This window comes from Orbicella faveolata, unplaced genomic scaffold, assembly GCF_042242905.1.
Source record: "Orbicella faveolata isolate gen_17 unplaced genomic scaffold, um_ofav_v1 contig_35, whole genome shotgun sequence".
In the NCBI taxonomy this organism is placed as follows: Eukaryota; Metazoa; Cnidaria; class Anthozoa; order Scleractinia; family Merulinidae; genus Orbicella; species Orbicella faveolata.
This window is the reverse complement of record NW_028301564.1, coordinates 24,350,153-24,377,203: the sequence shown is the minus strand read 5'-3', so window position 1 is coordinate 24,377,203 and position 27,051 is coordinate 24,350,153. Positions and strand designations below refer to the sequence as shown.

The 27,051-nt window shown below is 39.9% G+C and overlaps 3 protein-coding genes across 3 annotated transcripts; 2 read left to right on the top strand and 1 right to left on the bottom strand.

The window, feature by feature from the left end:
* The first annotated feature begins 60 nt into the window (after window positions 1–60).
* On the top strand, window positions 61–2,433 carry LOC149103975 (uncharacterized). The gene is made up of 3 exons (XM_089274257.1): window positions 61–267; window positions 1,933–2,097; window positions 2,242–2,433. Exons 1-3 carry the CDS (start codon window positions 209–211, stop codon window positions 2,414–2,416), a joined length of 399 nt encoding a protein of 132 aa, XP_089130383.1. The 5' UTR covers window positions 61–208; the 3' UTR covers window positions 2,417–2,433.
* Window positions 2,434–5,226: 2,793 nt separating this feature from the next.
* Window positions 5,227–22,826, top strand: LOC110057651 (protein KIBRA-like). Its single transcript, XM_020764242.2, has 20 exons — window positions 5,227–5,678; window positions 9,555–9,595; window positions 10,024–10,092; window positions 11,205–11,299; window positions 11,895–11,951; window positions 12,575–12,748; window positions 13,352–13,609; window positions 14,902–15,195; window positions 15,542–15,714; window positions 16,168–16,657; window positions 16,851–17,372; window positions 17,628–17,699; window positions 17,858–17,938; window positions 18,231–18,359; window positions 18,461–18,766; window positions 19,223–19,375; window positions 19,682–19,801; window positions 20,251–20,388; window positions 21,024–21,097; window positions 21,697–22,826. Exons 1-20 carry the CDS (start codon window positions 5,545–5,547, stop codon window positions 21,776–21,778), a joined length of 3,462 nt encoding a protein of 1,153 aa, XP_020619901.2. The 5' UTR covers window positions 5,227–5,544; the 3' UTR covers window positions 21,779–22,826.
* On the bottom strand, window positions 22,616–26,007 carry LOC110057653 (uncharacterized). Its single transcript, XM_020764244.2, has 2 exons — window positions 25,644–26,007; window positions 22,616–24,398 (listed from the first exon to the last, which is right to left on the bottom strand). Exons 1-2 carry the CDS (start codon window positions 25,675–25,677, stop codon window positions 23,593–23,595), a joined length of 840 nt encoding a protein of 279 aa, XP_020619903.1. The 5' UTR covers window positions 25,678–26,007; the 3' UTR covers window positions 22,616–23,592.
* Window positions 26,008–27,051: the final 1,044 nt, after the last annotated feature.

Genomic DNA, 27,051 nt, shown 5'->3' with positions numbered 1-27,051 from the left:
CTCCGCGAGGCTATTTCTTTTTTCGCGCGAGCGAGTCGTGTGCGCGCTTGATCACTTAACACTAAGACAAATCTCATTGGCTGATTCTTGCGCGCGCCTTTTTCTTCCTTTGTCATGTCATAAAGGAAAGACTTCACTTGCAAAACGAATTTGTTCGCTTCAGACGTGTTTTTGCAAAGAGAGAAAGTTTCTTGCTAAACTACTCAAAATGGGTGTTATTTGGAGTTCTTACAAACAAAAGAGAAAGGAGAAAAAGGAACTTAAAAGGTTTGTTAGCTCCTTGGTTGTTCTTATTTTATGAAAAAACGAAAAAACTTGAACATACTTCATACGCAGTGGAAAAGAAAAACTGAACTGAGAAAATGTATATATCGTAACTTAGTATAGCCTATGAACCACTTTTTAATTTGACAGAGTTACAAAATGTAATCAATACTCTTTTACACTTTGCGCAAATTTTTGCTTGTGCTTTTCACTAGCGCATAATGAAGTATACTTTGAAAGACGAACTGTAGCGTGAAATGCTATTCTAAATATTACCAAGCGTGATCAGTGATTCACACTTGAAGTTTCTAAAAGTTAGGACCGGGTAACCCTGTCTGCCTTGTAAACACGACGAAGAAAAAAAGAGGAAATGTGTGATTGATAGCGTAATCCACTTGCTAGGGTAGCCCTCTCTTCTTATAAACAGGCCCTTGAATTATGGGAGCTTATATAAACGTTGTCCAAAAAAGACAAGTTGAAACGCGTCTAAACGTCGCGCGCACAGGTGGGAAATACGTTGAAAATATTTCAGTACGTTACCCTTCTGCCACTCGTCTCAGTTTGTGTGAACTTTGATTTCTCGATTCCGCTACACTTTTCATGTCAACATTTGAAATTCGCATTGAATTAACTTCAAATGGAAGAAAGTCTGGATGTCGTAAATATTTATTTATAAAAAAGGAAATCACCTACGTACGTAGGTTGAGGAGACATGATGCAGATTGAAGTAAACACGGTTGAATGCTAAATGGTCAGTTATTTTCAAATAGGAATATTAAAAGATCGATTGCAGATTGCCTGAACCGCCTTGCTACGCTGTGCGTTTTTTTTTTTTCGCGCGAGCGAGTCATGCGCGTGCTTGATCAGTTAACACTAGGGCAAAGCTCATTGGCTGATTCTTGCGCGCTCTTTTTTCTTCCTTTGTCATGTCATAAAGAAAAGACTTCACTCGCAAAACGAATTTGTTCGCTTCAGACGTGTTTTGCAAAGAGAGAGAGATGGTTTCTTGCTAAATTACTCAAAATGGGTGTTATTTGGAGTTCTTACAAAGAAAAGAGAAAGGAGAAAAAGGAATTTAAAAGGTTTGTTAACACCTTCGTTGTTTTTATTTCGTGGGAAAACGAAAAAAAAAAAAATCGAACATGCTTCATACGACGTAGAAAAGGAAAACTGAACTGAGAAAAGGTATAAATCGAACTTAGTCCTATGAACCACTGTTTAATTTGACGGAGTAACAGGATTTAATCAATACTCTTTTACGCTTTGCAAAAAGTTTTGTTTAAAAGGTTGCGTTTCTGCAAAGGCTGGTTTTCACTCGCGCTTAAGCTTAAACCGTGACAGCAGAAGCACACGCAGTAAGATGCTGATTAGCGTCTTTCGTTCGGAAACTTTCCTAACAAAAGGCGCTATTGAACAGCATCTCATTGCATGTGCTTATGATTTTCCGGCGCTAGTGTAAGCCTGAAGAAAGTGGGGAAAATGAGAAAAAAAGTTAAAATTGAGAAAATTTGGAAATAAATATCATTTAAATGAATCGGTCATTTTGGGTTTCTGAATTTTCCCACACGTCGCCATTATGGTTGCAAGTCTCGTAACTTTTGGTAAGATAAATTGATTGAAAAAGGAAAAATCAATTTAATTTAACATGCCGCTGGTCATTTCTTACAGGAAGCGTGGGCTTCGCAGTTCCATGTCCCCGTCCGAGAGGGCGAAAGTAATAAAGATGAAAGCTCAAATGGAGCAACAAATCCAAGCTCTTGAAGAACAGATAAACCTCGAGAAATTTGCACTGACTGCCGGCAACAGGCCTCGGCAACTGGTCAAGACTTTAAGGTACAAAGACTTTTTTATTTTCATTGCATGTCCTTAGTAAACATACGATGGGATGGGTAATGAAGGGTTACATTCGCTAAAATTGCGATCATTTTGATGGGCGTATATAACTAATTACGGACCTTTTCTTTTATGTCTTTCCAGCTCTTCTTTAATCAATAACCTGGGAAATCAAAGAGAGGCATCAGACCTCCAATCCAGCGTCTCTGAATCTGACAGACTGATGATTGAAGCCTGTGAGTTTTCACAGTTCAAGAGAGAGCATCCACTGGAAAAATGGACAGTGGGCTCGCTTCCAGACCTGACTTTATACTGGTAAAGTCAACGAAAAAGTTATACACCAAATTGATTAAAACGTACTTGTAAATATCGAAGAACTGTCTTGAGAGAGCATCATTAAGACTATAATTTTCAAAGTGCTCTTCATCCACTTGATAGATCAGAGGTGGATTTTGTAACCAGAGAATTTGTAAATACGTTCAAATCAGAATGTATTATACGTCAGCATCTTTGTAAATAGATATATAAGTATATACGAAAATGTGATTAAATGTTTTTGCCTTGAATCTGTGGATTGATGAAAAGTATTTAAGCTACTTCTTGCCGGGTTGCTTGAATAACTATTTGCATTCCCAGAACCCCTTGATATTTTTTATAGTGAACTGCTACTAAGCCTCCCCTCCCTGAAAACAGGATTGGATTTGGAGGTTGAAAAGGAATCCGCTAGTGCCCAGGCGTTCCCATCTGATCCTGCGCACTTGATTTTGCGCGGAGGTTATATTACTTTTTTCTAGACCTTACGTGTATTTTGGCGCCCGCTGGCGCGAGAAGATCGAAGAGAACGCCTTAGGACAAGGCTGGGGGAGGTCTTCCTCAGATGACTGATAATCGAAAACAATTGCCCAATTGATTATTTGAAGATGTGACTCATCTCTAGAATACCAATGTTACTAGTGCTACCTTAAGCTACTTTAGGAAAGTCATAGATGGTCTGCCTTGTCCCCAGGCTCTTTTAGTTGTTCCAATCCAAAAAGTTGGAAACACCCGCTATCTTGGATTTGAATGTCCGAAAGACCCTGGCGACCCTGGCGAAAAATAGGGAGAAAAGTAAAGTAAATCTTTATTTCAACAGGGTGGCCCATGCAGATCGAAGAGTGGTATCCGTAGGGGCCCTGTAAATATAAAAGGCGCGCATCCCGGGAGGGCTCCTCGTACCAAGCCCCTCTCTCTCTTTTTCGTTCCACGCTATGGAATGGGGCTCTCTCATGCATTAGATGTGCTCAGGTCTAGGCCTCTGAGGGCAGCTGATTTATTTGTTTGTTTATTTGTTTGTTTTCACGTTTTAAGCTAAAAGTGCTATCCGGTCTGGAATGAGGTACTAAATAGGTCGTTTGGTTGCGAGAGTGGACGCTGTAAAAACACAGGCAAGTGTTGGGGTCCAATCTTTGGGGACGATAGAATATATTGTGTCGCACCCCACTCACAGCCGGTTGTAAATAAGTTAGAGCAGATATGGATAATCTCTGCCTTTTTGTCCAAAAGAAAGACGACTCTTTTTTTTGTACCTAAACAAAGAAACTTAAGTGATTTCGCTTGTTAACCCGCCAGGAACACAACAGCTACTTTCAGACAGTTAATCCCCTAGACCTGCAGGTGGTAGACTTGCTGCACAATAACGAATCCTTAGCATTTCTTTCGGCTTTCCTTGCACTCGAGCCACAGCAGAAGTTTGTCTCTTGAGGTCGAACCGGTACAGGATTTAATTTACTACTTTATTACTTTGGCGTTTTCTAGTATGCAATTTGATAGTGATCATCATATGACAAGTCGTCATTTTTATTTAGGCAGGGTAGCCCCATCAGCCATAGGCTGGTATCAAAGGGTGCCCTGCGTAAAATTAAGACTACATGAAAAAAAATTCAGAATTTAAAAATTACCGCAAAGTTATGAATAAGGAGTTTAAAAATTGAATAAAAAGGAAATTACATATCTATGAAGTACAATTTTTGAGACACGCGAAGGAAACGCGCGCCCAACGCGTGCTAGCCCCCCCCCTCCCCCGCATCCCCCCTGTTTGTCGCACACCCCTGCAGTGTGTCACGTACGGCTGCCCCAGGGGTTTCATTGCATTGACGCGCGCCGGAAATTGCTAAGCAGCAGTCGATTTTCTGGAGCGCGCCCGTGATCGGGAGAGAGAGGGTTTGAGATCTGGAACAAATACAGGAACACCGGCGACCCCTAGTTGACCCTTGAGCGATTAAGAAACGAAGGAATTCGTCGAGTAGGACATGTAACTATTTATCTAATTTCCTGTAGCTGTCCGTCGCAGCATTTTAACAGAGATCATAGCAGGTCCTTGATTCCGATCCCTTACGCGTAAACGCGTTGTGATGCAATATCACACTTCCCTCAAAAGCGCAGAAGCGTTTTCATGACTTTGTTCACAGATAAATAACAGTAGTTAAGTGCTAAGTGTATGTAAGTAACGATTGGAACGCGCCGATCAACTTTGATGTTTCTCACGGGTAAAAGTCTCGTTATCTCTTGCTAAAGTGCTGGGCCAAAGTCTGCGATACTTAAAATCCCACAACGATGTTCAACAGGCTGATATGTTCGTGCCTTTTTCTTCCCCAGTGTTAAAAATAAAAACAGCCAAAATAAAATTCCTGAAAATCTTTGCATTTCCCATTGGGAACTAAGTTGAATGTTCAGGGAGGGAAAAGATTGTCACGTCGTAGCGTTTCAAATAGGAATGAAAAGGCAAAGAATCTGTCTAAATAACGGGTGCTCTTAAGTCCGAATTAGTCGCATTGCGCGATGGTTTTTGTTGCTGATAACTATTTATGCGAGATAAAACCGGGTTATATCGGGGGCAAAGCGAGCCACAGTGTGTTCCGGCATGACTTGTCAACATGAAATGTACTGCACGCGCGGAATTTCCAAGATGGCAAACGAGAAGCTGTCAAGTGTCCTGACAATAACTCGCAATCCAATCGACCAATCAAGCGTGTCTCTTAACAATCGCCTCACAACGGGGGCGGAGAGTTACACAGGCAAAGTATTTGAGGGATTTGAACCGCAAACCCATGCCGCGAGCTATTATGGCAGCCCAATCCTTATTGGTTTATTTGCTCAAACAATGCACATATCAAATACAGCGATCTGCAGAGAAATAAATTGTCCAAATACTAGACTGCGTGTAAAATTAGAGACCTCGCATATGGAAATTGAAAACTTGCGGATTTCTTCGAAATTGTACTCGGCTTAAGCAGGCTTTGCGGTTTGCCGTCCATCAGGCAGACTTTCTATTATGGAACAATGCTATTGAAACTGACATGGCCGCGAAACTGACGAATTCAAATCAGGGAGAAACCGCTGCTGTTTGACTTACAGCGCTAAACATGGAGGCAAGTGGCTAAGAACGGTTGCGAAGTGTGGCTCGACGCCATGCCAAATGCAAAGAAGAAAACATGCGAAGTACCGCTTCCCCTGGGCTGGGAAGAGGCCAGAGACTACGATGGCAGAGTGTATTATATCGACCACAACTCCAAGAGAACGAGTTGGGTCGACCCTCGCGATCGGTGAGTGTAACAGAGCGGGTAGTGAACCGTAGCAAGTATGACCAACTCGATTGACATTTGCCCAAAGCTCAGGCGGCCATTTGCTTTATCCTGCTTCTAGAACTGTTATTCGGGTGTTCTACAGCTACTTTACGAAGCGAATGGCCGCATCTAGGGGCGAGAAGGGTACACTAATTTCACGGCGCTTTAAATCCTATGTGTGGTATCAAGTATGTATGCGAGTTATCCAAAAGTATTAACGCTATTTTTATGGAATTTACACATTGTTAGCGACCAAACGTTTAAAGCGAGACAGATCGGCCTTGTAAATGTACTTCTAGGATTCTGTTAGGCTTCTCCATGCCAAAATAAAGGATACAACTTCCTGGAGAGCTCGAAAGCTCCCCGAAAAGTCTGATAGCGTGCAGAAGATTCGTAACTGTCGCTTTATTATTCCTCTCGGCTTTCCGTTTTGAGCTTTATTATCCCCAAATATTTCAGTTATGTAGGAGCTTTTTCCCTTCAAAACTGGTCCAAATCCTATCTCCATTCTATCTTATTCATTTTAGAACTCAGAATTTCGTATCTGGCTAAGAAATGTGTTGTTTGCGTGAAACGTTATGATTGCAGCGAGATTTTACTTGTACAGTAAACTAATTTACTGGAAAGGAATCGTTATGTCAAAGTGTATGTAATACCAGAAATGGCTAATGCGATCACGTTGAGTTCTTTTCTCTGAAAGTCTTGTTTTTGGCGATGCAGAGACATTCTTACTTAGGTTTCTAGACCAAATGCTGCGTTTCTCGTCTCCTCTTATCGATAGAATTGTTATAGCCTTGTTTCTAAGGAGGTCTGCGTGACTATTAGCTCGCGTTCGATTCATCCTATATTGTTGGTCGATAGCTATGCCTGCCCTTTTAAGATATAATTGGGATTTAGCGCTTTAAGTAAATTTGTAGGCACGAATTGTGTTTTTGCCGGTTTTGAATCGCTGTAGACGCTTTTTCGTCTCTTCAGGGGACATCTTGTCGCAGTAAGCTTATAACTGGAGATAGGACATAACAACATATATTTTTAATGAAGGCTTATAAAAACACGTTACCCGCGTCTAAAAATAACAAATCCTGTCTAAAATGTTTCTCTCCAGGCACATTTATTTGAAATTATGTCGTCACTGGTCGCTTTTGATTCGCAAAATCACGGGAAACTCGTCGATTTTCATACAACGCGATGTGTCTGCTTCCCGACTTCATTTATCAACTAAAGTTATTTATAATTATTGCGTGGAGCTTTCACTAAATATCGATATCCTTTTCTCGGGGAATCAGCATATCGGTCGCATTCCAATCGAAGAGAAACTTCAGGAAATTCCGAGCTTGACACTTCGAACGATATTGAAGTTGTCGAATTTTATTTTATTTCTTTGAAAATGCACTTGCTGTTTGTATTGTTTTGACGGCAAATAAATTGAAATCAAACTCTGAAACTGTTTAGTCGTATAATTCAGTATGATATTTTATGAAGTTAAAATATTTTACCCTAGCAGGGTTGATATCTCGTTTTAGGTTATTGTTATCACTGTATTTTCCATTTCTGGTCTGGTTTGTGAAGAGAGCTAAGGAAAAACGTACCTCGACAATTTTTGAACAGAAGAATTCTACTTAGCTGGCTGATCTGTGGCACACTGCCAAAAGTAATTGAATTATTTATCTGTTTCATTCCTCCACGGCAATTACTGGTTAAACTTTGAACATGTTACTAGAAACAGTCACCAATGGTAAAATCTGTGGCTTTGCGAAAATTATTTGAAGTTTTCTGCACTTATGTCCTGACTGAAACATTCTTCAGACCATACGTAGACTTCCAGGCTTAAAAAAATGATGTTTTGTTAGGGAAATGAGATTAGTTTGAATCAATGACATTTATTTGATGGGATTTATAAGATCTTGCTGGAAGTTGTTTTTCTAATTCACCACAGAAGCAACCTCAGAATTTCACAGGAATGTATGACCATATTGTTGTCAAATGTTGCAATTTCACTCTTCTCAATTAATTACGCTCTAATGAAGGTCAACAATAGATATGCATCACTTCTCTGTCAGGTTAGCAGGTGGTGAAAACAATTTATTGCCCCAGATATTTGCTATGCAGATTTATTTTGAGCCTTGCTGGATTAATCCTTGTTTACTTTTTGCTGAATGTGTTTTTATTTCCAAATTTCTCATGTGAGTCCCTGGTCAGTTCAAAACCAAATTATTACCGATAACTTCACAGGGGATGTGATATAGAACTTTATTGGCTGTAAATGGGCTTATTTACAAGGTAGTGTTTGACTTCTGGGAGAATACATGCAAATTACCATAAAGGTTATCCATGGTTCAAAAGGCTTGTCCAAAATTCCTGAGCATCAAATCCAAAGATGTTCCACATAGCTCGTAAGTAGATAAGCTGAGTAAATATGTTGTGTTCTTATCTAGCATTAGTTTACCAACAAAGTACACAAATAATTCTGTAAAGCAATAAGGTTGTTTTCTGTATGCCACCCAGGGGTCTTGTGTTGGTGAATTATTGTTTCAAATAATTGTGTTCGCCCAGGTTAGTCGGGCCTATTGTCAATGCTGTGCGATATTTGTCAAGGGTTCTTCCCAAGACTGTAATATCAAGGATGTTTTGGTCTTCAGAATGTGCATATCTAAAATATCTATCTGAACAGAGGGGGAAAAAAATGTAAAGATTGTCTCCAGGCAGCATAATATACTTTGACCCAGTGTCACTAAACTTAATAAACCATGTATTGTTCAATTGAAACTATAATATTCTTGTGTCTAATTAATTTCATGTTCTGGAACTTTCTTGCTTAAAACAAATACAGATTGATGAACATTGACCATTTCAAGAAGTCTGTGAGCTGTTATATTGTTAATGCAATTTCAACTATTTCGGAGTTAACACACACTGTAGATGCATATGAAACATTCTAAAGAGGAATTTGTGAACACCCAATCCAGTACACTATTATTTCTGAAACAGATGAGTGCCTCAAAGACAGAAAGCATGACTGTCACATCCCTTCAGTAACTAAAACCTTAAATGTAAAATTAGCTCAGAATGTCTGGAATTCAATTCCAGAATAATTGCTTAAAGATGTTTATTGTATTGGGAAAGTAAGTAATAAAGTCTGCATATGAGCCAACTGTGGCCCATCAGGTCAAAGCTTATCCGTGTTTTGCGACTTGGAGTGTAAATACAATGTCATTTTAAAAACCTTTTTATTAATGTAACTGATTTCCATAAACATGTTTTAAGAATAGTTCTGAGAAGTTAGTGTGACAACATATTGATCCTAAGTTGCAAATTGATTATTTTTTTCTCTGATTTTTTCACCTATTTGCTGATGATGCATTTGTACAGTAAGGACATTGTGGGCATTGATTGTTGTCAGATATTTACATGAAAGCAATTTCGCAGGAGTGAGATTAACACAAGCTGATAATCAGAACAGGAAACTTTTAATTAAAATACATATGTTTTACATCGTTGTTTTAGCGAAGGAACATTTTAGTGTGGAAAATAATATTTGTTACAATATGTCATGTACTTTTGTTACATGTTCAAATTATGTAATTTCCTGGCAATGAAAAGAACTCATACCAAGATGGACTTAGTAAAGTTACATTTCTTTTGGAACTTTAAAATCCAGGTCTTTTTTAGCCTGTAACAGCTGTTTGTGACTATCAATAGGACTCTTCCTGGATGGGATATTGATACCAGTGTGTACATCCACCTGGCATTACTTCAAATTGCCATGGCAAAAACAATAAGAAGGAACTTGATTCAGGTGATGTTAACACTTGTATGAAAAAATATCCTAACAACTTTTATTGTTTTTTTTTACAGGTTAACAAAGCCTATGACATTTGCTGATTGTGTAGGAAATGGTATGTTGAGTATATGTGCATATAGACTAACCAATCAATAACCGTGCAGCAATGTATTTGTACGGTATTTTTTATCAAGTTCAATAAATATTTATCACATTTTTTTAAGATAAACTTGTTTTCACTGGGTTACTGTGCGACTTTTTCGAGTTTGATTTTCTCTATGGTACTCTGTTGCTAACACAAAAGTGGGTTGCACACACAGTTCTTACCAGGTTCTTACCAGGGTTGCTTAAAAGCTTTGAGGTAGACAGCTTTAGATTGTCCATTTTGTTGTCTACTGTACATGTATTTCTAAAGAATCAGACAAATTCCCTAGCAGAGTTAGTGGCTAAGGTCATGAAGTAAAGAGTGATTTTCACCTGCACGGGCTATTTTTGACAACCCTGGCTTGCATTCCATTGTTTAACATTCTTCTCTAAACGCAGAGTTGCCATATGGTTGGGAAGAGCTCCATGACAAAGTTCTTGGAAGATACTTTATTGATCACAACACTGGTAAGAGTTTATACTTCTTTTTAAAAAACTTATTTGTTTAAGTTGGAAAAAGAAAAAAAATAAAATAACACAAATCTTTTTCAAATAGCTGTTGTTGCAGCTGAGTCTTCAGACAATTATTATTCTTTTGTTAGAAAGGCATGCAAACAAAGTGAAAAGGGTCGATACAAAGTAGACCCTTTTGCCTGGTTTGCATCTCGGGCTGCTGATAACTTCAATAACAGCATTTAAATTATGGCTTTAAGAGTTACTGTAGCCTGGATGCCTAATTTTTGGGTATTCTTCAAATTAAACCTTAAAACTTTTTTGGTCATTTGTTAGTTTACAATTTTTAATTTACAATTACATATGTTACATGCTCTTCTTGTTGCATTTTGTACTGGTAAGCTGGAGAATATGTAGTGTATAAATACAGCATCACAGACTTGTTATTTTTTGTAATAACTTAATTATGCTAAGTTAGTACCTACTTATATTTGTGAGGAGGCATTAGACAGTGACTCATTCTCAGGTAAATTTTTCCTGTTTTAGATTAACTCACATTATCTTTGGCTGGGATCTCAGTCACTTAACTAAGTGGCTATTCCGCCCCTTTTTGAGCACTCTCTCCTTTATAAATGGCTGTTATTATAATTATGTTCTATATAACTAACATTCTCTGCAGTGTTGCATGACATACAGGTATCTCTAGGTGAAAGAAGTAGAACACTTAAATTCCTCTTGGATCTGCACCAACATAAGTCTAAATTTGTTAAATATAGCACAAGATCGTTTACAAAAGTAAGCATCAGCAATTGCAGCTTCATTAACTACCCCAGCACATCAGGTGATTTAAAATTAGCCTCTTCAATAGACGTGGCAGATATTTATAGTTCCAATCATACCACAAACTAATTGTAGCTTCAGGCAAAAACATTTCTGATTTGTCTGAAGCTGCATATACGCTTCTTTCACAGAGCTAAAGGTCAGTCGCATGCCACCTTGTAAACATGTTAAATTAATTAGGATACTTGGGAATGCTTCTTTATTCAAAGCATTTGCAGGGCAGTGGGAATTGTATGAAAATATTCAATTTGACAATGCCTTTTGATGCATTTTCTTTTTGCCATTAGGTGCGCAACAGGCAGAAGACCCTAGAATACAATGGCGGAAGAAGCGGGAAACTATGCTCTGTGATTATTTGGCAGTTGCACAGTCTGACTTATTGGTATGAATGTTATTGCTTGTGTTCTACCATGCGCAACTCAGGGAATGTCAAAACATTCTTATTATTAATATCTCAGTTTTATATTTATCAGTGCACTCGTTTAGGTGCATTTCATGCCAGGAAAGGTTTCTTTGCAGTTTATTTTCTTTATTTCAAATGTGAAGTCCCCCTTACAAATTAAACACCCAAAGGAACAGGAGTATTTTGTGACAAAAACACTAAAAAGGAGCTGATTAATGGTCAAGCTTGACCTCCTTGCCTTAAATAAGGCTTTCAAAATTAATGTTTAACAATATAGCCCAGACAATTTTTGAAAGTCAATAAATAACTTACATGTAAGATAATATGTTTTTGTATAATATCAAGTTCAGGAAATAAGGTATCAAAGAAGTCAACAGTTTAGCCCAGGTGTTTATTTATGAAATAGTCAGTAGTTGTATACTAAATGCCTCAGAGAATGCTCAAGAATCCCTGGTATTTTAAAAACATAATTATGTATTTTTTATTGTTTAGTTCACTTGATAGCTAATATTATCTGCAGCAAACATATCACAAGTGTGACCACAACTGTGATGTATTGCATTTCAAATTACAGGCTAAGCAAAATATGTTAGATGTCAAGAAGCAAAGGCTAAATGTTGCACGTGAAGAGGTAAAATTTGATTTCCCTACTAAAAAAGTTGTTTCCAATGAAATAATGTTTAATATGTTATATTTATTGGAAATCCTTGTTTATTTGCATGAATTTTTGAAATAAAGATTTTAAGTTCATTTTATTTTACTTCTTTCTGCTGTTGGTAACCAGATTAGGAAAGACTAATCATGGCAACTTACTTGTCAACACATGTTCAGTAATATTGTGTAAATTTCAAGAAATAAATACATGTGCAAATAAAGTTCTTGTTGATTAGCATGAATTTTCAAAATAAAGATTTTATGTTATTTTTCTATTTTCTGCTGTTGGTAACCAGATTAGGAAAGACTAAACATGGCAACTTACTTGTCAACACATGTTCAGTAATATTGTGTAAATTTCAAGAAATAAATACGTGTGCAAATAAAGTTCTTGTTGATTAGCATGAATTTTCAAAATAAAGATTTTATGTTATTTTTCTATTTTCTGCTGTTGGTAACCAGGTGAGGAAAGTCTAGACATGCCAACTCAAATGTCAGCAGATGTTCAGTAATATTGTGTAACTATATGCAGCTTTAGTAAGAGTAAAATTTAAACAATGTTATCAACTCAAGACTAATCCTATACACACATTTGCACAGGTTCAGTTTTGGACATCAGAGCTGGAGAAAATGCAGAAACGCCATGAGGGACAACCAAAGCATGTAAAACAAGGCAGCTTAAGTTCTTCCTCATCAAATTCAACAGTAAGCTCCATTGCAAGCAAGTATGATGTGAATCAACTCAAGAAGGAGATATCTCAAGCCAAGTCCAGGGTATGCAATAATACTCCAGACATTTTGTTTTGGTTGATCTTGGGAAAGGCAGCATGAAACAGGCCTCAGGAATGATGCTGTAGTTTCACTCATGAGATATACAAACAAGGCATTTTTACACAGGAATGTAGCTTAAGAGCTGGCTAATTTCACCAGCTAGAAGAGAGATTATCACCAGCTGAAATTTACCAGTAAACAAAACCTTGTGGTGATTTTAAAGGTGTGCAGCCCAGAAAAGCCAGGCGAGCTTGTTTTTATGACCTGGCTTAGTTTTAGCTACGTGTGCATCCCTGTTTACAAGACAAATTTGATCCCTGCTTCTGGATTATTGAAACTTCCATGTGTTATCATCTCTGGGCAACATTTATGAGATTTTATTGTAAAATTGCTTGTCAAATGACTATTACAGGTCAACTTGTTAACCTCAAACTTTTGGTAATTTAGGTAGCAGAGTGAGACTACATGTACATGTTAAAGCTATATTGAATTTTATATTTAATATTCAGAACACAATGTTCAGTTTCACCAACTATCTCAACTATGGGAAATAAAAAAAGTTTTCAAAGTTGTTCAGCTTTTGTGACACATTTACTGCTTTCTCAGGTTGAAGAACTCAAAACAGAAATGGATGTTGTTTCGGGTGAAGTTCAAGCGCAGGAAGAAGGCTACGAAAAACTTAAAAAAGTTGACCGAAAATTGTCTTCCCATCGTGGATGCAAAAAGGAGGATGTACAAGTTTTAGTAGAGGAGATACAAAGCATGCAAAGAACATTGTTTGTCAAAGAACAAGAGAAAAATGATCTGATACAAGCCTTGCTGAGACTCAAGGATAAGTTGTCACAACCTGATTCTTCAAATGAGGTGCGTAGTGGAGATTCTCTGATGCATGTGGGTATAATGTTAGCATCAATAGACAAGTGGTCACTGCTAACCTCTTTGGGTTGGCTTACGTTTGGCACATGACACCTGGGCCTAGTTTTTTGAAGGCTGGATAAAGCTATCTACCAGATAAACTGCTAGCCAGTGGATAAGTGTTACTATATCAAAACAAACCATGCTTACCCGCTGGATAGTGAGTTATCTGGTAGACAGCATTATCCTCCTTTCGAGCAATCCGGGCATGGGGTTTTGCAAGTTAACTGAAAGTAGTTTGCTGTTGGAATCAATTAATTAGTGGTATCAGAAATTAAATTGATTTAGCACTCTATTAATCTCAATAATGCAATTATTTCGTTTCAGTTATTTAATGAATTTATATGTTTGTTAAATTTATTTACCTACTTCTGTTTATATATGTGTGTATGTTTGCTTCAAGTCAACGTCTATCAGTTGATGACTCTCTTTGTTTTTGCCTCCACTGGAATATTTTGATGTTTTAAGGAAAAATAACATGTCAGCTGCATAATAGATAAACGGAAAATTTAAATCAATGATGTTGTTGATGTAAAGAAAAGCAAATAATATCAAAAAGGTTTTTCGCTCGGACATAACAGGCAAAGTGTTTTTTCCTGTGGTCAAAAGGCATTTCCTTTTCATTCCTAAGGATTAAAAATAATCTAGATTGATGATAATCTCTTAATCGGCTATTAAATGAGCTTAAATTTAATTAAGATGGACAAAAATACTTGTTGAACAAAACAGGGACAACGCAATTCATGTAAATGGAAGTTGAGACAGCCATTAGCATTGTATATGAGGTTATAATGCAATCTGCTGTAAGCCAACTTAATTTGTCAACTGAGTTCATTGAAATTGGATGAGGGGAAATAAAACACTTTCATTTAATTGATATATTTTGTATGTTGACTTTGACTTCTAACAAGTTTAATTTTCTGGTGCAGCTGTTTTTTATTATTATTGATGTAAGAACGATGTCAACAGCTTCATGTTAATAATAACCAAATATTCCATAGAATTGAGCTTAATTTGATAAGCTTATTTTACCAACACCTTAATTAACCTCGAACTTATTTGAAAAAAAAAACTAACATAGTGCGTGTAGGTAATCTTAAATTTCATGTACAAATTTGTCATTGTGTTAAAGAATTCAATCAGCGAGGTGTTGATCTGTGCATTCCGCAATGCCTAAATACCAAGCGCCGATTGGAACCGTCTTTCTCTCCATTTGTAATGAACACCTCACCTTTATTCAGGTCAGAGATGACTCCACTGGTGTTGGAACAAGTATTGGATCCCAAACAGACCTCGGTTCAGACTCGGCCATTGAACAGCTCCCAAGACGGGACAAACAAGAATTAAGAGCAGAGTATAAAGAAGCTCTTAAACACGAATCGAAACTTCAAACCGCGATAACACGCCTGGACGAGAAAATTACCCAGGTCATGGCGGATGACAACAATTCCAGGCCCATGTTGCTTCAAGAAAAGGAAGTTCTGCTCGAAGAAATTCGTCGCCTGAATTCTCTTGTGAGAAGCGAAGGAGAAAAGGTAAGGAAACGTCTCCTCAGGCATGTTTTTCTGCAAAGTTCTTAGAGAGAGAGAATTTCGTTTCCTTTCAAAACTTTCGTCTTGGGAGAACCTCACACAACAGCCACCACTGGGAAATGCTGGGTCACGTGACATTCGGAGTTTTATCAAGCTCATGCGCGTTGCATTATGGGATAGCAGTGACGAAAGAACTTCGGATACAGTCGGAACTTCCCCGGAACGATTATGTATCTTACGATCTAATTGTACAGATTATGAAGTTTATGCGAGAGTCCTCGGTCACGGCGGTTTCATTTGGTTGTTTTGCATTTCTGTTGAACTAACGTTTGCCTACCATTTCTTGCAGCAAAAACTTGAAGTGGAGAAGGACAAACTTGCAGCTGATCTCGACTCGGCTCGAGAACTTTCCCACCGAGTAATAGCTGACAGAATCCAGCTGCAGGCCGAGAAGTCGATGTTGGTTCACCAGCTTACGGAACAAACCAAACTGACAAACCTTCTGAACATGCAGTTGAGAAAGTAAGATTTTGTTTCTTTTGATACTTCTTATCCTGAACAGAACTGCCTTTGTGCAGCATAACAGCATGTACTACACGAAAGTCACGACCACGGCCCTTTATTATTGTACTCACAAACGGGTTTCATCCAATGACCTCAGGTAGTTAGAATCACCTTGTACATCGTAACAAACACTGCCGGCGTATAAAAGAACTGTTCAGTGGCTTTGATGTAAATAGTCGCACGCTAAGATTTGGTCTACTAGCTTTGATTAAAGGCAGAACCACTCAGTAAAAGCTCAGTAAAACGTCAAACAGAAAATAAACAGCACTACTTGGAATTGCTCAATGGCTTTCATTTCCATGCGTTACAATGAGATTTTATCTACAAAACTGCCTCGTGCAGGGTAATCATTAGTGAGGGTTGGTTGGTGAACGCAAGACGTAATTTACACTCATTTGTTCGTCTTGACAGTATCTCGGGCAGCACCCCGTCAGTGTCTTCTTGCTCAAGCCGCGGATCGCTATCGTTATCTGGGAGCCGAGACTCCTTATCAGCCTCAAGCCGAGGCTCCGTAAACTCGCTCAACTACCCCGACCTGAATCACAGTGGAGGAAACGACGCGTTCAACCTTCGCGAGCTCCATCAACGCGTCACTGACATGCTTCAAGGGATGTCCCGAGATCCCGCGTGTCAGCCGATCTACGAAGTGCGGACGACAGGTGCTGCTACAAGTTACACGCCCACTAATGGTCGAGCGAATCACCCCAGCGCCAGCAACTCGTCCCAGGTTTCGCTCTCGTCACGTGATTCGATTTCCTCAACGCACTCGCCGCCGATCTCTCCGAGTACTTCCGATCGTTCTGCGACACACTCGCCGGCCACTGCTCGTATAGTGGCAAGTGAGGGAGAGAGTACGGCTGGTCTGGATGGGACTGACTTGGAACGGAGCTCTTTGCCTCAGGTTTGTGTCATTCTTTTAGCCAAGTAATGCGCTTGTGAAAGCCAACGATCGTGAAAGAACTATCTGATAAAATTATTTACCCGCCCGTCCCCGTTTGAGGTTGTTTAATTCAAGAATTTAGTGTCATATTATTCTTCCTACCCTCCCAAATCCAGCTCTCTTCTTGATTTGATTTGTTCTCATCTTTCTGCAGGCTGAAGGGATACCTGTCCAACAAAGACTTCGACTATTGACCGCAGACTCAAAATCAAGCGAATCGATCAACTCCATTCCGTTCATTCCGATGTCTCCCATCACGGAGGGAATCCCAGCGCTTCCGCTAAGACACTGCGAAATCCACCTTCCCCCGACCGGAACACGACCCGTCACAGCCGCTCCCTCGGACGAATCCGTGGCGGCGGACAGCGGAGTGTTCGACGCGTCGCAAGAGAATTTGAAAGCGGCGCAAAGAGGCGACTTCGACGAGGATGCTTCGGAGACTTCGCAAATCAAAATTGGGCTGAATTACGACGTGGATCGCGAAGCTCTGGTCGTGTGTATTGATCAAGCGAAGGGTCTCAAGGCTCTCGGCAACTCGACGCATTGTAAGGCGGTGCTCGCGAAAGCAGTGCTTTTGCCGAGCGCGCCCAGTGAGAGCTGCCTCTTGGAAACGAAACCTTGTGATTACCAAGACAGCCCTGTGTTTGGAGAGCAGTTCCACATTCCTGTTCCCGAGGTAAGAGGAGCAGCAAACGTCACAATATCCACATGCAGATTCTCCGCAGTGGTATCGCTATAGCCTGCAGTGCAGGCGTATTATTGGCGCACGAATTAGTTTGCCATCTTGGATTTTGCTAGTCTCGCTACTTTCTTGCAATACTATTTGTCAGAATTTGGACTGTTTCCTTGCAGTGACCATCTTCTAATACGCTTGACTGTGTAGTTTTACGCAAAGGAGAATTTAGATCTTGATATCTGTTTTCTCTTGTAGAGCAAGCTGACCAGCAAAACCCTCCAAGTGAACGTCCTTATTGTCACCAACTATGAAACGGAAGAACTTCTGGTAGGTTGACGCTTTGACTTCTGCTTGGGAGGGGTGGGTCCGTAAAATTTACGAGAGTGACAGAGCGTCAGAGTCTGAAAGCGGAAAACGGAAGATTATGTTCTGTAAGGCGTCAATCGCCTTTTTTCCAGTTAATTAACTACTTTTTTTAATTACAGGGTGGAGCGCAAATCAGTCTTGCTGATTTCGACATTCAAACTCCAGTGCGATTTCGATGGTACAACCTCTTGAGCTGTGCTGTAAGTCCGCATTTTAATTCGTAATTCTGCAGGTAGCTTACTACTAAAGATTAACGTATTCAGTACCCATTCCTTGGAGTCTTCCTAAATTTTGCTTTTGTCGCTTGTTATGTGCCTTGTTTTTCTCGAGTTAAAGTCCGCCCAAACACTTTCAAGCATTGAATGGTACCCTGAAAACGACATTTCACGGTGCTGAATAAATAAACGACCGTCCAATTTGCATTGATTGGCATCTTCAGTATGCATGGCGTAAATATTGTCGGGCTTAACATGAATTTTGTTTTGCCTGCAGTTCTTCCAGTCAGCGGCTGCCAAGTATCAGCATGGCAAACGCAGTACTACGGCGCCGCCGATTGGCTCGCTATCAATGGACAGCGTTCTTGAGCCAAAACGAGGCGGCAGTTTACGACCAAGCTCATGGGTGAGTTTACAATCAAATGGCGAAGTAAAAAACAAAAAAACTCTTTTTACTGATTGCATTTCTAACACACATTTCCCCATCTTTCTTTTTAACTCAAACAGTGCGAAGGCTCGACATTTAGCTTGGAATCGGCGGTTGCTGGATTTGAACGCATGCCTTTTAGATCAGTTAGCCAAGAGGTGCTCGACCAGGTGGTGGAAAGTCTACCTGTCCGAAAACATACCGCTGGAAGGCCGGTGGAAAGGGCGCAGTCCCAGGGTGACAGTGTGATCAGCGGTGGGTCTCTTCAGGATAGAGACAGTGACTTTGATAGATCGCCCATGAATCGGCCCAGACCTCCGATGTTGAAGACTAAGTACTCGCGGAAGTTTTCCGATCCTCAACCGCTGGGTTCGTTCCCAGTCCACGTAAGTGTAGCATCTGGAATGGTTTACTCAGTGTTCGTTTAACTTCCAGCGCTAAGACGTGTAGAGCATGATTCGTCTGAGTTCTGTAGAGTTTTGAAAATTGGCCTGTGTAGTGTGATCGTCCGTGTGATTGACGTTTCGACAAGTCATCTTCGAAGTCAAGACTAGACTCCGAAGATGACTTCCGCTCAGGTTGTCGAACGTCAGCCACCAACAACAGTTATTTTCACACTATGCCAACTACTGATACTCCTGGGTTCAAACCCTTTACTAAGTTTTGAAAATTGTTGGTGCAACTTGGCAGAAGTCCAGAATTCTGGCCGAGGGAGTAAGCTCTGGTGGATCAGCATCCCATTTGGGGGTGGGGTAGGGTGGTAGTGGTAATACTCCTAGTCGCTTCGTACTACAGAAAAACATTTTCTCTTCATGATCTCTGTCATTTGTTTTCCTCTACAGGGAGTAGATGACGAATTGCCCATGATGTCGTTGAGCCGCCTGTTTTACGACATCAATTTAAACCGCAGCAATTCAGACTGCACCACGAGAAAAACAGAAGGCAGTCCATTCGTTAGAATGTCGGTCGAAAGAACGAGCATGCGAAGGAAAAAGGTAATTTTAATATGGAATGACCTAAACAAACTGCAATTTTAAATCTGCAAGAGTCTGAATTCAAAGTAGCGACTGAACGAAGTCGCGTCTTGAAACTTCCTCAAATCATTAACCATTGTTATTTCTTTTTAGTTAATTGTTATCTCGATATTTGTCTTCCTGAAAAAACAAAAATTAAGGTCTGAGTTCTGTCGTGACATGAAGTTCCGTGAGTGTAAGCATCGATAGCTGTACTTATATATTCCGCTTGCCCAAAATGGCATCATTCGATATAACATTGGTCTTGTTTTCTTTTTCCACTTACAGCGTCCGATGTCATGGCAGGGGATCCAGACGTACCAACAGCTCAACCCTCATTTGGAGGAAGGCCACGTGCGCACAGCTATGGATCTGGAATTTCACCTCGAAGCCTCTAAAGCAAAACAGGTTGGTAAACCATTACTGAGTCCAAACAAGTGAGGACAATGCCCCATATAGGCCTTATTACCAAGGGAATCCCTCTCAAGGTATTTCTACATCAGTTCCGGTTTCGGGAAACCCAGGACAGTCTGCAAATAGCCAATCCTGTTACGCGGATTTTACTTACGTGGACAGCCGGGGCGACTTTACACGCAATGTCATCCTCCACGAAAATCCACGCATCGCGCGTGGCAAAATCCTCGGAAAGACTGGGACAGAACTCAATCCAAAAATAGCTTAATTGAAGCTTTGGAGGGATTACCTTGGTAATAACAGCTATGATGGGGAATAAACTCTCTGAGCCTTCATCCTCTGTTGGTCCCAAGCTTTAGTTCCCTCATAACAGACATCAGGCTTTTCAGTATTGGAAAAGAAGCGTGAACAAAATCTAACGATTTTTGTACTCCTGTTTTCAGTTACAGGTAAACGATGAAATTCGAAGGTTATCCCACCTGAAAAAGCGAATCGAAGAAGCCATTGATGAGGGATCTACTGAGATTCCCAAGTGGCTCGAGGAGAGCGAAGAGTATCAAACTCTCCTGAGGGATGTAGAGGTTAGTCAAAATACGAACTCTCCTTAGCGATTGAGATAGACTTCGGTTTTATATGTATTGAGAATTTGGTTTTGCATCCAGTTGATGTCCGTTTATGGCGGTATCGTTATCATAAGGGGAAATTAATTGTCGAATATTCTTTTCTAACATACCATTGAAGCGCAATTTTAACACAAATTTCGCTTCCAAAATAATCTGGGGACGAAGTGTACTGCAAGAAAATACTATTCAGTAGCTTCCATTTGAATAGTCACACAGCGGGGTTTCGTCCACTGACTTGAAAGTTTGAACGAACTTGTTCAGCATAACTAACAGTACTGCATGAAAGTACTATTCGTTAGCTTTCATTTGAATGGTCACACCCTAGGGTTTCATCAGCAGACTTAAAACTTAGAACTACCTTTTACTGCATCATAAACATTATCCAATGAAATTACTGCTCAGACTGCTCAGAGGGTTTCATTTGAATTGCCACACTCCAGATTTCCATGAATTTACAGACTGACAAGATAGACCACCCACTTTACATGACAAAGTTTGAACCTCAGGGGAGAGAAGAGTTGGCTTAATTCGCCAGTGTTGAAGATTTGAAATTGTTGTGCGTTGTTTGACTTGGTCTTTGCGTTCTTTCACAGGGTTTCAAAAGTCTGAACCTTCACGGCCACCGAGGAAGAAGCCTTTACTCGAGAAAAAGCCACAAGTCTTTAAGGTGAGCAGAATTTGGTGATAGAGCGGTTTTCCGACGAGTTTGTGTTTGCTGTGTGTTGACTTTACGTATAAGATTGGCTAACTTTGTGGTTGGATAAAAATCATGTCCAGTATGCCTCAGCCTTTAAGGACGAGCGCGTTGGGTCAGATGCAAAGCTCTAAAAAACCGCAGCTTTTCGGCGAGCGCGGAAATGAGGGCGGTGTGTAAACGCGATCGTTCCAACCCCCCGCGGTTATTATCGTGCTTGCGGTCTCGACGAACTTTTATAACACAAAATAGACGTCCTCTAGACAGACTACTCTTATACCGCTCATAGGACTTCTCGGCTTTCTCACCATCTACGGAACTTATAAGCGGCGTAGATCCAAATGAAAATAATTATCGCTTGTTTACACTGAGTGATGTCTTCTGGTAGGTACTTATAAGCCCAAGCTACTTTGTCTCTTAGATTTACTGAACGTAATATAGTCTAAGTTGTATGAAGAATTGTTTGGATCGTTTTTTTTTTTTCACCTTGTGTACCTTTCTCAACAACAACTGTTGCCAGGTTTAGCTATTTCGCTATGTGGTGCTAATTCCATTCTTTGATTTTGTTTTAGGGATAGACTTAATCCTCCTCCTCAGAAGCCAGTAGTAAAGTCGCCTGTCACGCCCAGTGTTAACGAACAACACTGGGTATAAAACACTGACTGAGGAAAATGGGAAAAGACAATGATAAGCTACAGAAATAGTGGAGTAACTAGTTTAACCCAGAGACGTTTTCGGTTTATGTAAAATAATTGCGTAGCAACAGACAAGAATTGTTTGTAGAAAGCGAGCAAAGTATAAAAAGGTATTCTTGAAATGAAATGTTGTGTATTTCCGGCGTCATATTGGCTAGTATTTGGCCACTGCAGCTACTGGTTATTTTTCGTGGTAGTGTTTAAGCTAAGTTTGGATTGAATTGTCATGAACTAAGAGCTTTCAAAAAGTGTAGTTTAAGTTATCTTTAAGAGAAACACTCTATAAAGCAAGCTTTGTATTTTTGTAGCTTTGTAACCTGAAATGGTATCTTGTATTTGGTAAGTTTTTGTATTATGCTGAGGTGACGTGTTTCCTTCCACTCTGATTGCAAAGATTTTAACAAATGCACATTATTCTTTTTATTCCATCGTAGTTGAGACCTTTTCAATCTCTTAAAAGTTGTGTTAAAATCTTAAAAAGTGAAGTCGTTTCTTGTAAATACTAATGTGGTAAAACAGTTAGACTTAATGGTAGGCCGATATTGTCTGCTTAACTAATAACCTCGGTATCGCCCAGGATGTCTTTGCGTTATCTACCCGGGTATATATTATCTGGTTAACAGATTTCTAAAAGCCCTTCTTAAGGAGGCACTCGACAATGTGCACATTAAAAGTGACAAATATTCACAAAATAAGCGACTTAAACACGTTATAATTGATGTCTTGCTAAATTCGAATATAAGCCCTACAGGTCAGTAATTTCTTAAAATTTTGTATACCTAAATTTGTTCATACATGGGTTGTATATATTTATTTATTACCGTCATACACCTATATATTCCATTTGTGAAGAATAATATTTTAATATATGGCATTATGTACTCTGGATAACCTCTTCAAAAAAATGACCAAGTACGGTCATTTTGTTTGGTATATATAAATTCATTCGTTTCGCTTGTAAACGAATAAGGTAAATAAAGAGAAAGCATTATTTTGCAGAATATCAACTGAGTTTTCACGTGTTTGATTTTGTTCATGTTTAGATGGGTGGAAGTCAGATAAATAACTTCTAAAATAGGGAAGTCAGGAGGAAGTTTGCTTTCCTCCGTCTTTCGTTCCACGCGTAACACGCTCCAGAATCCAGATTCTCAATTTTACAGAGCACATGAAAGGAGCTACGTCACGGTTTGCTCATCTTGTAAAGTTTAGCCAAAATTTTTCAAGTTCGTCGTTTGTAATCTGTGTTAATCTTCTCTATCCTTAACCATCCTTGTTCCTTTATGGTTTATTATTATCTTTTCGGTGTTGTACCATCTTAGTTGACTACTAAGATAAATAACTCAAAATACCGTGACTGAGCTCCTTTAAAACAAGTATTTTGGCGAAGAAGTAGAAGATGTGGGGGAGGGCTCCATCCACGCCCAACTCACCCCCACCCCCTTCCCACCCCTTTGTACGACGGTGGAGGTATGTGTGTGCATGAACGTCCGAGGGATAAAACACGATATACCAGCAAAGACACTGCTGTGCATGTCCCTTGAAGAAGTGGCGTGTACACGAAAGAAAGAAAGACAGACAGTACTTTCGAAACCGTATAAACTCTTCCACTTTCTTCAAAATTAATTCCCGCGAACTAATTCACAGGAATAATTTTGTTACACGACCGTAGCGAAGAAACTAAGGAACTTAAGTTTCCAAAAAAGCACACTTTGCTTCTTATTATTTTAAATGACTTTATACACAGTTCGGTGCCCTTTTGATCGCGTTTTCTTGTCAGAGAAGCGGATCATTAGTCATGACGACAATGTCTCCCTTTTTGTTGCTTATTTTAAATATGGATTGAAAATCCCACACCTTTCCATCGTGAACGTTGATCGGACAGAGATAATCCCCGATATACCTACCCACATAGCCACCGCCCACTTGAAGAGTGTTTGGGGGCAGTTTATCACCCCGCCTCGCTTCAATCACGTCAAATCCGGTGTCCATCAGTAAATCTCCGCTCAGTTGTTTCGTGTATTCATCAAACATAGCGCGCCAGAAGTCCAACCGGCCATCCTTGGTTTCCACAAAGCAAAGCTTCCCTTCGGAGCGCCCGAAATACATTTGTCTGGATGAATTGACCTTATTGGCTTGCATGGCTTGTTCCGGAATAGGATCGCCTTGTGTATGAGGTATCCACAGTGGACAAGGATTCGATGGCTGAATATTGATGCCATTTTTGTCTCCCATAATGGCGACGCATCCGTATTCTGTAGGATCCACAAGCATGTCCGTCACCCACAAGTCATAACCATCATGAACCGAGGCGTACATCGGGGGACTGGCACGACTCACAACGCTGAACCGCTTGGGAATTCCAGGCTGCAGCAAACAGAATCCTGCTTGGATCAGAGTCGGAAATAGCCTTTCTTTTCGCTGCTTTTGAGGACTTCCTTCAATTGGTCCAGTAGGCCTGTTACCTGTAAGTTGTGTGTATGTCTCGGTGTCACCAAGCTTATCATCTCGCAGACGCACATAAAGGTGTTTAATGCCGCCAGTTTTGTTTGTCACATAGGTGTTGTAGGGGGCGGACGAACCTAATGAAGGTGATAAAACATAGTATTACCAGATCGACACTTGACACGCCTAGATGTTGAAAATACCGTAATGAAAACGTAAGATATAGGAGGTACTGAATGGTTGTCGGTTTGTCTGTCTTTTTGCTGGCCTAGTGGCTTGTTCGTCCGTTTGTCTGTCTATTTCTCTGTTTAAGTCTCTCTGTCTGGCTATCTCTCTGTCTTTCTCCCTTTCTGTCTCCCCGGTCCGGCCAGGTCGGGTATGGTGGCTCTGTGTATTTCTGCCTATCTGTCTGTCTGTCTGTCTGTCTGTCTGTCTGTCTGTCTGTCTGTCTTATCTCTCTGCCTTTCTGCCTCTGTCTGTCTGGTTGGATCAGGTTGGGTATAGTGGTCTGTTTTTCTGCCTGTCACTCTCTCTGTTTGTCTTATACTAGTAAATAACCTCTTGATAGGTCACAGTACCGTATTTTCTCGATTAAACGCCGGGTCCCGAATAAACGCTGGGTCTCCCACGTAGATTCGTAAATAGACTCTCAAGGAATTTATATTCGGGTTATAGTAAGCTTTAGGTATAATTATAAGATATTTTAAAGCTCTAAAAATAATGAATTAAAACGCCAGTAAACTCCAGGCTCGAATAAACTGCAAAAGTCTCTAAACGTCTGATCCTCGAGTCAAGTTTAAAATAAACGCTGGGGGCGTTTAATCGAGAAGATACGGTATTTTGATGAAAGGACCTTATAATGACGTCACAATAACATCGATAAAACCTCACTCGTTGATCATTCGTGGTCACTCGTACGTAGTCATTTGTGGTCGCTCGTGACCATTTGTGGTCATTCGTGATCACTCGCGTGAACTCGTGAGAACTTTTGGCTTTTATATATCCCATGTATCGCAAAACGTTTAACTTTGCAAATCACCTCGACTAGTCCCACAAACTGGAGGAAATGATTACGTGACAAACATGACATCACGTCATAAAGCCACTTCAACATTTATTTTATCTGTCACTGTGAACGTGAGCGATGTCAGTCAAATAGAACATTAATGATCTGGCTGAAAAGGAAAAATGTACCTTCGCTGCTTAGAAGCCTTGAGTAGATTTTAATGAGAAATATGAACAGTTAAGTCCTTGCTCTAAAATATGCTTTGTTATTTGATTGTTCAAACATCAAGTGTGCGGTAGAGCTGTAAAGCTCGACCTGAAGAAGAAATCAGAGAGCTTTAAAAACTGATTATTTACAAACATTGTCTTTTACTTACCTTTATTTTGGAATGAACTCCTAGAAGCGCCCATAGCACAAAAAAGCGAATTTTTTTTCAGATGTTTTTTCAGTGGAATTTCGGTTGCGCCATTTCTTCGACAAAAAATCCGAGAGATTATGAAATCGGGACTCTTCTACCAGGTGCTATAGACAAACGAAATAACCGCATGCTTGACACGGGGATTGACTTAAAAAAACACTTCGTGCAAACTGAAACAATGAACTGTAGAGATACAGGTCAGTAATTGGTCACGAGTTCCCGTCACTGATAAGTCACAAGACAAGTCACGCACTTGTCACGGCTGAAATGAAAGCTACAATCCCAGGCGAAAATGCTACGATACCAAGCAAGTTGTCCCCTTTACCCCACTTACAACTAGGGAATCAGTTTTTTTCCATTTATAAGAAAAAAGACGTGGCATTTTCCAACATTGATCAGGGGTCGGGGGGAGGGGAGGGTGGGGGACACGTCATTCATTCTACTGAGACTGTAGGCCCTGAGCGTCACGAACAAACAGATGAATGCCGTGTCAACTCGACTTGATTGGTGAACACCAATCGAAAACTTCATTAATAACTTTGCGAATTAATAGCTTTTCCAGTCGTTGGTGTGGGATTTTTGTTTACCTCGATTAGACTTCCGAGTTTGGCCGCACTTTCAGCGCACACCGGGTAAAGCTCTGAAAGTAATGCGCCACCCCTCCCCCTGCCCTCAAAAGTAGCGATAAAATTACATACATACACACACTTAAGTTAAACTCGGCAAAGACACCAGTATAACAAGAGTGAGATAAAAAATAAAAAAACTGATTTGCATGTTGCCGTGTGGCAGTACGAGGAAAACAATAGGTAATTAACTTCATTTTTAAAGTTAATAGAACATCTAATGGCTCTGAAGTTAGATGGAAGGCAACATGATAATCTCTTGATGGAAGGCTATTCCACAAGTGTGCCCCAATGTAGCAGAAACTCCATTTCAAAAGGTCGGCCAGGGGCTTGGAGAAAGCTAATTTGTTTTCAATATTTCTAAGTCCATAGTCCTGCTGAAGGGTTTAAATAGGCCTTTCAGGTACTCCGGAGTCTGGTCATTCATAGTTTTAAACATTAATTTCAATTTTTGTTTTTTCCGTCTGATGTAGAGATTATCCCACCCTAGCTTACTGCGGAGGGCGGTAGCGCCAGAATGGTAATCACTCTTGGTGATAACGTTAACCCTAATTGTACTTTTTGTAATTTGTCGGCTAACTCGTTGTTGAGACCGTCCCACACAGGACAGCAATAATCGAAATATGGTAAATATAGCCCTATCTTGACATATGAACGGCCTCAACCTTCACCCTTTGAATACTAAACTTTAACCAAAAAATACCGTTTTTAACCGTTTAGTCAGGCTTTTTAGCCGCCAT

Excerpts from the sequence above, each read along its gene's own strand:
- LOC149103975 (XM_089274257.1), top strand. The coding sequence starts at position 209 with ATGGGTGTTATTTGGAGTTCTTACAAACAAAAGAGAAAGGAGAAAAAG. Across the intron at positions 268-1,932 it reads GAGAAAAAGGAACTTAAAAG|GAAGCGTGGGCTTCGCAGTT; the intron begins GTTTGTTAGCTC and ends CATTTCTTACAG. Across the intron at positions 2,098-2,241 it reads CAACTGGTCAAGACTTTAAG|CTCTTCTTTAATCAATAACC; the intron begins GTACAAAGACTT and ends ATGTCTTTCCAG.
- LOC110057651 (XM_020764242.2), top strand. The coding sequence starts at position 5,545 with ATGCCAAATGCAAAGAAGAAAACATGCGAAGTACCGCTTCCCCTGGGC. Across the intron at positions 11,952-12,574 it reads TAAATGTTGCACGTGAAGAG|GTTCAGTTTTGGACATCAGA; the intron begins GTAAAATTTGAT and ends ACATTTGCACAG. Across the intron at positions 17,939-18,230 it reads ACAACCTCTTGAGCTGTGCT|TTCTTCCAGTCAGCGGCTGC; the intron begins GTAAGTCCGCAT and ends TTTTGCCTGCAG.
- LOC110057653 (XM_020764244.2), bottom strand. The coding sequence starts at position 25,677 with ATGGGCGCTTCTAGGAGTTCATTCCAAAATAAAG. Across the intron at positions 24,399-25,643 it reads GAGTTCATTCCAAAATAAAG|GTTCGTCCGCCCCCTACAAC; the intron begins GTAAGTAAAAGA and ends CACCTTCATTAG.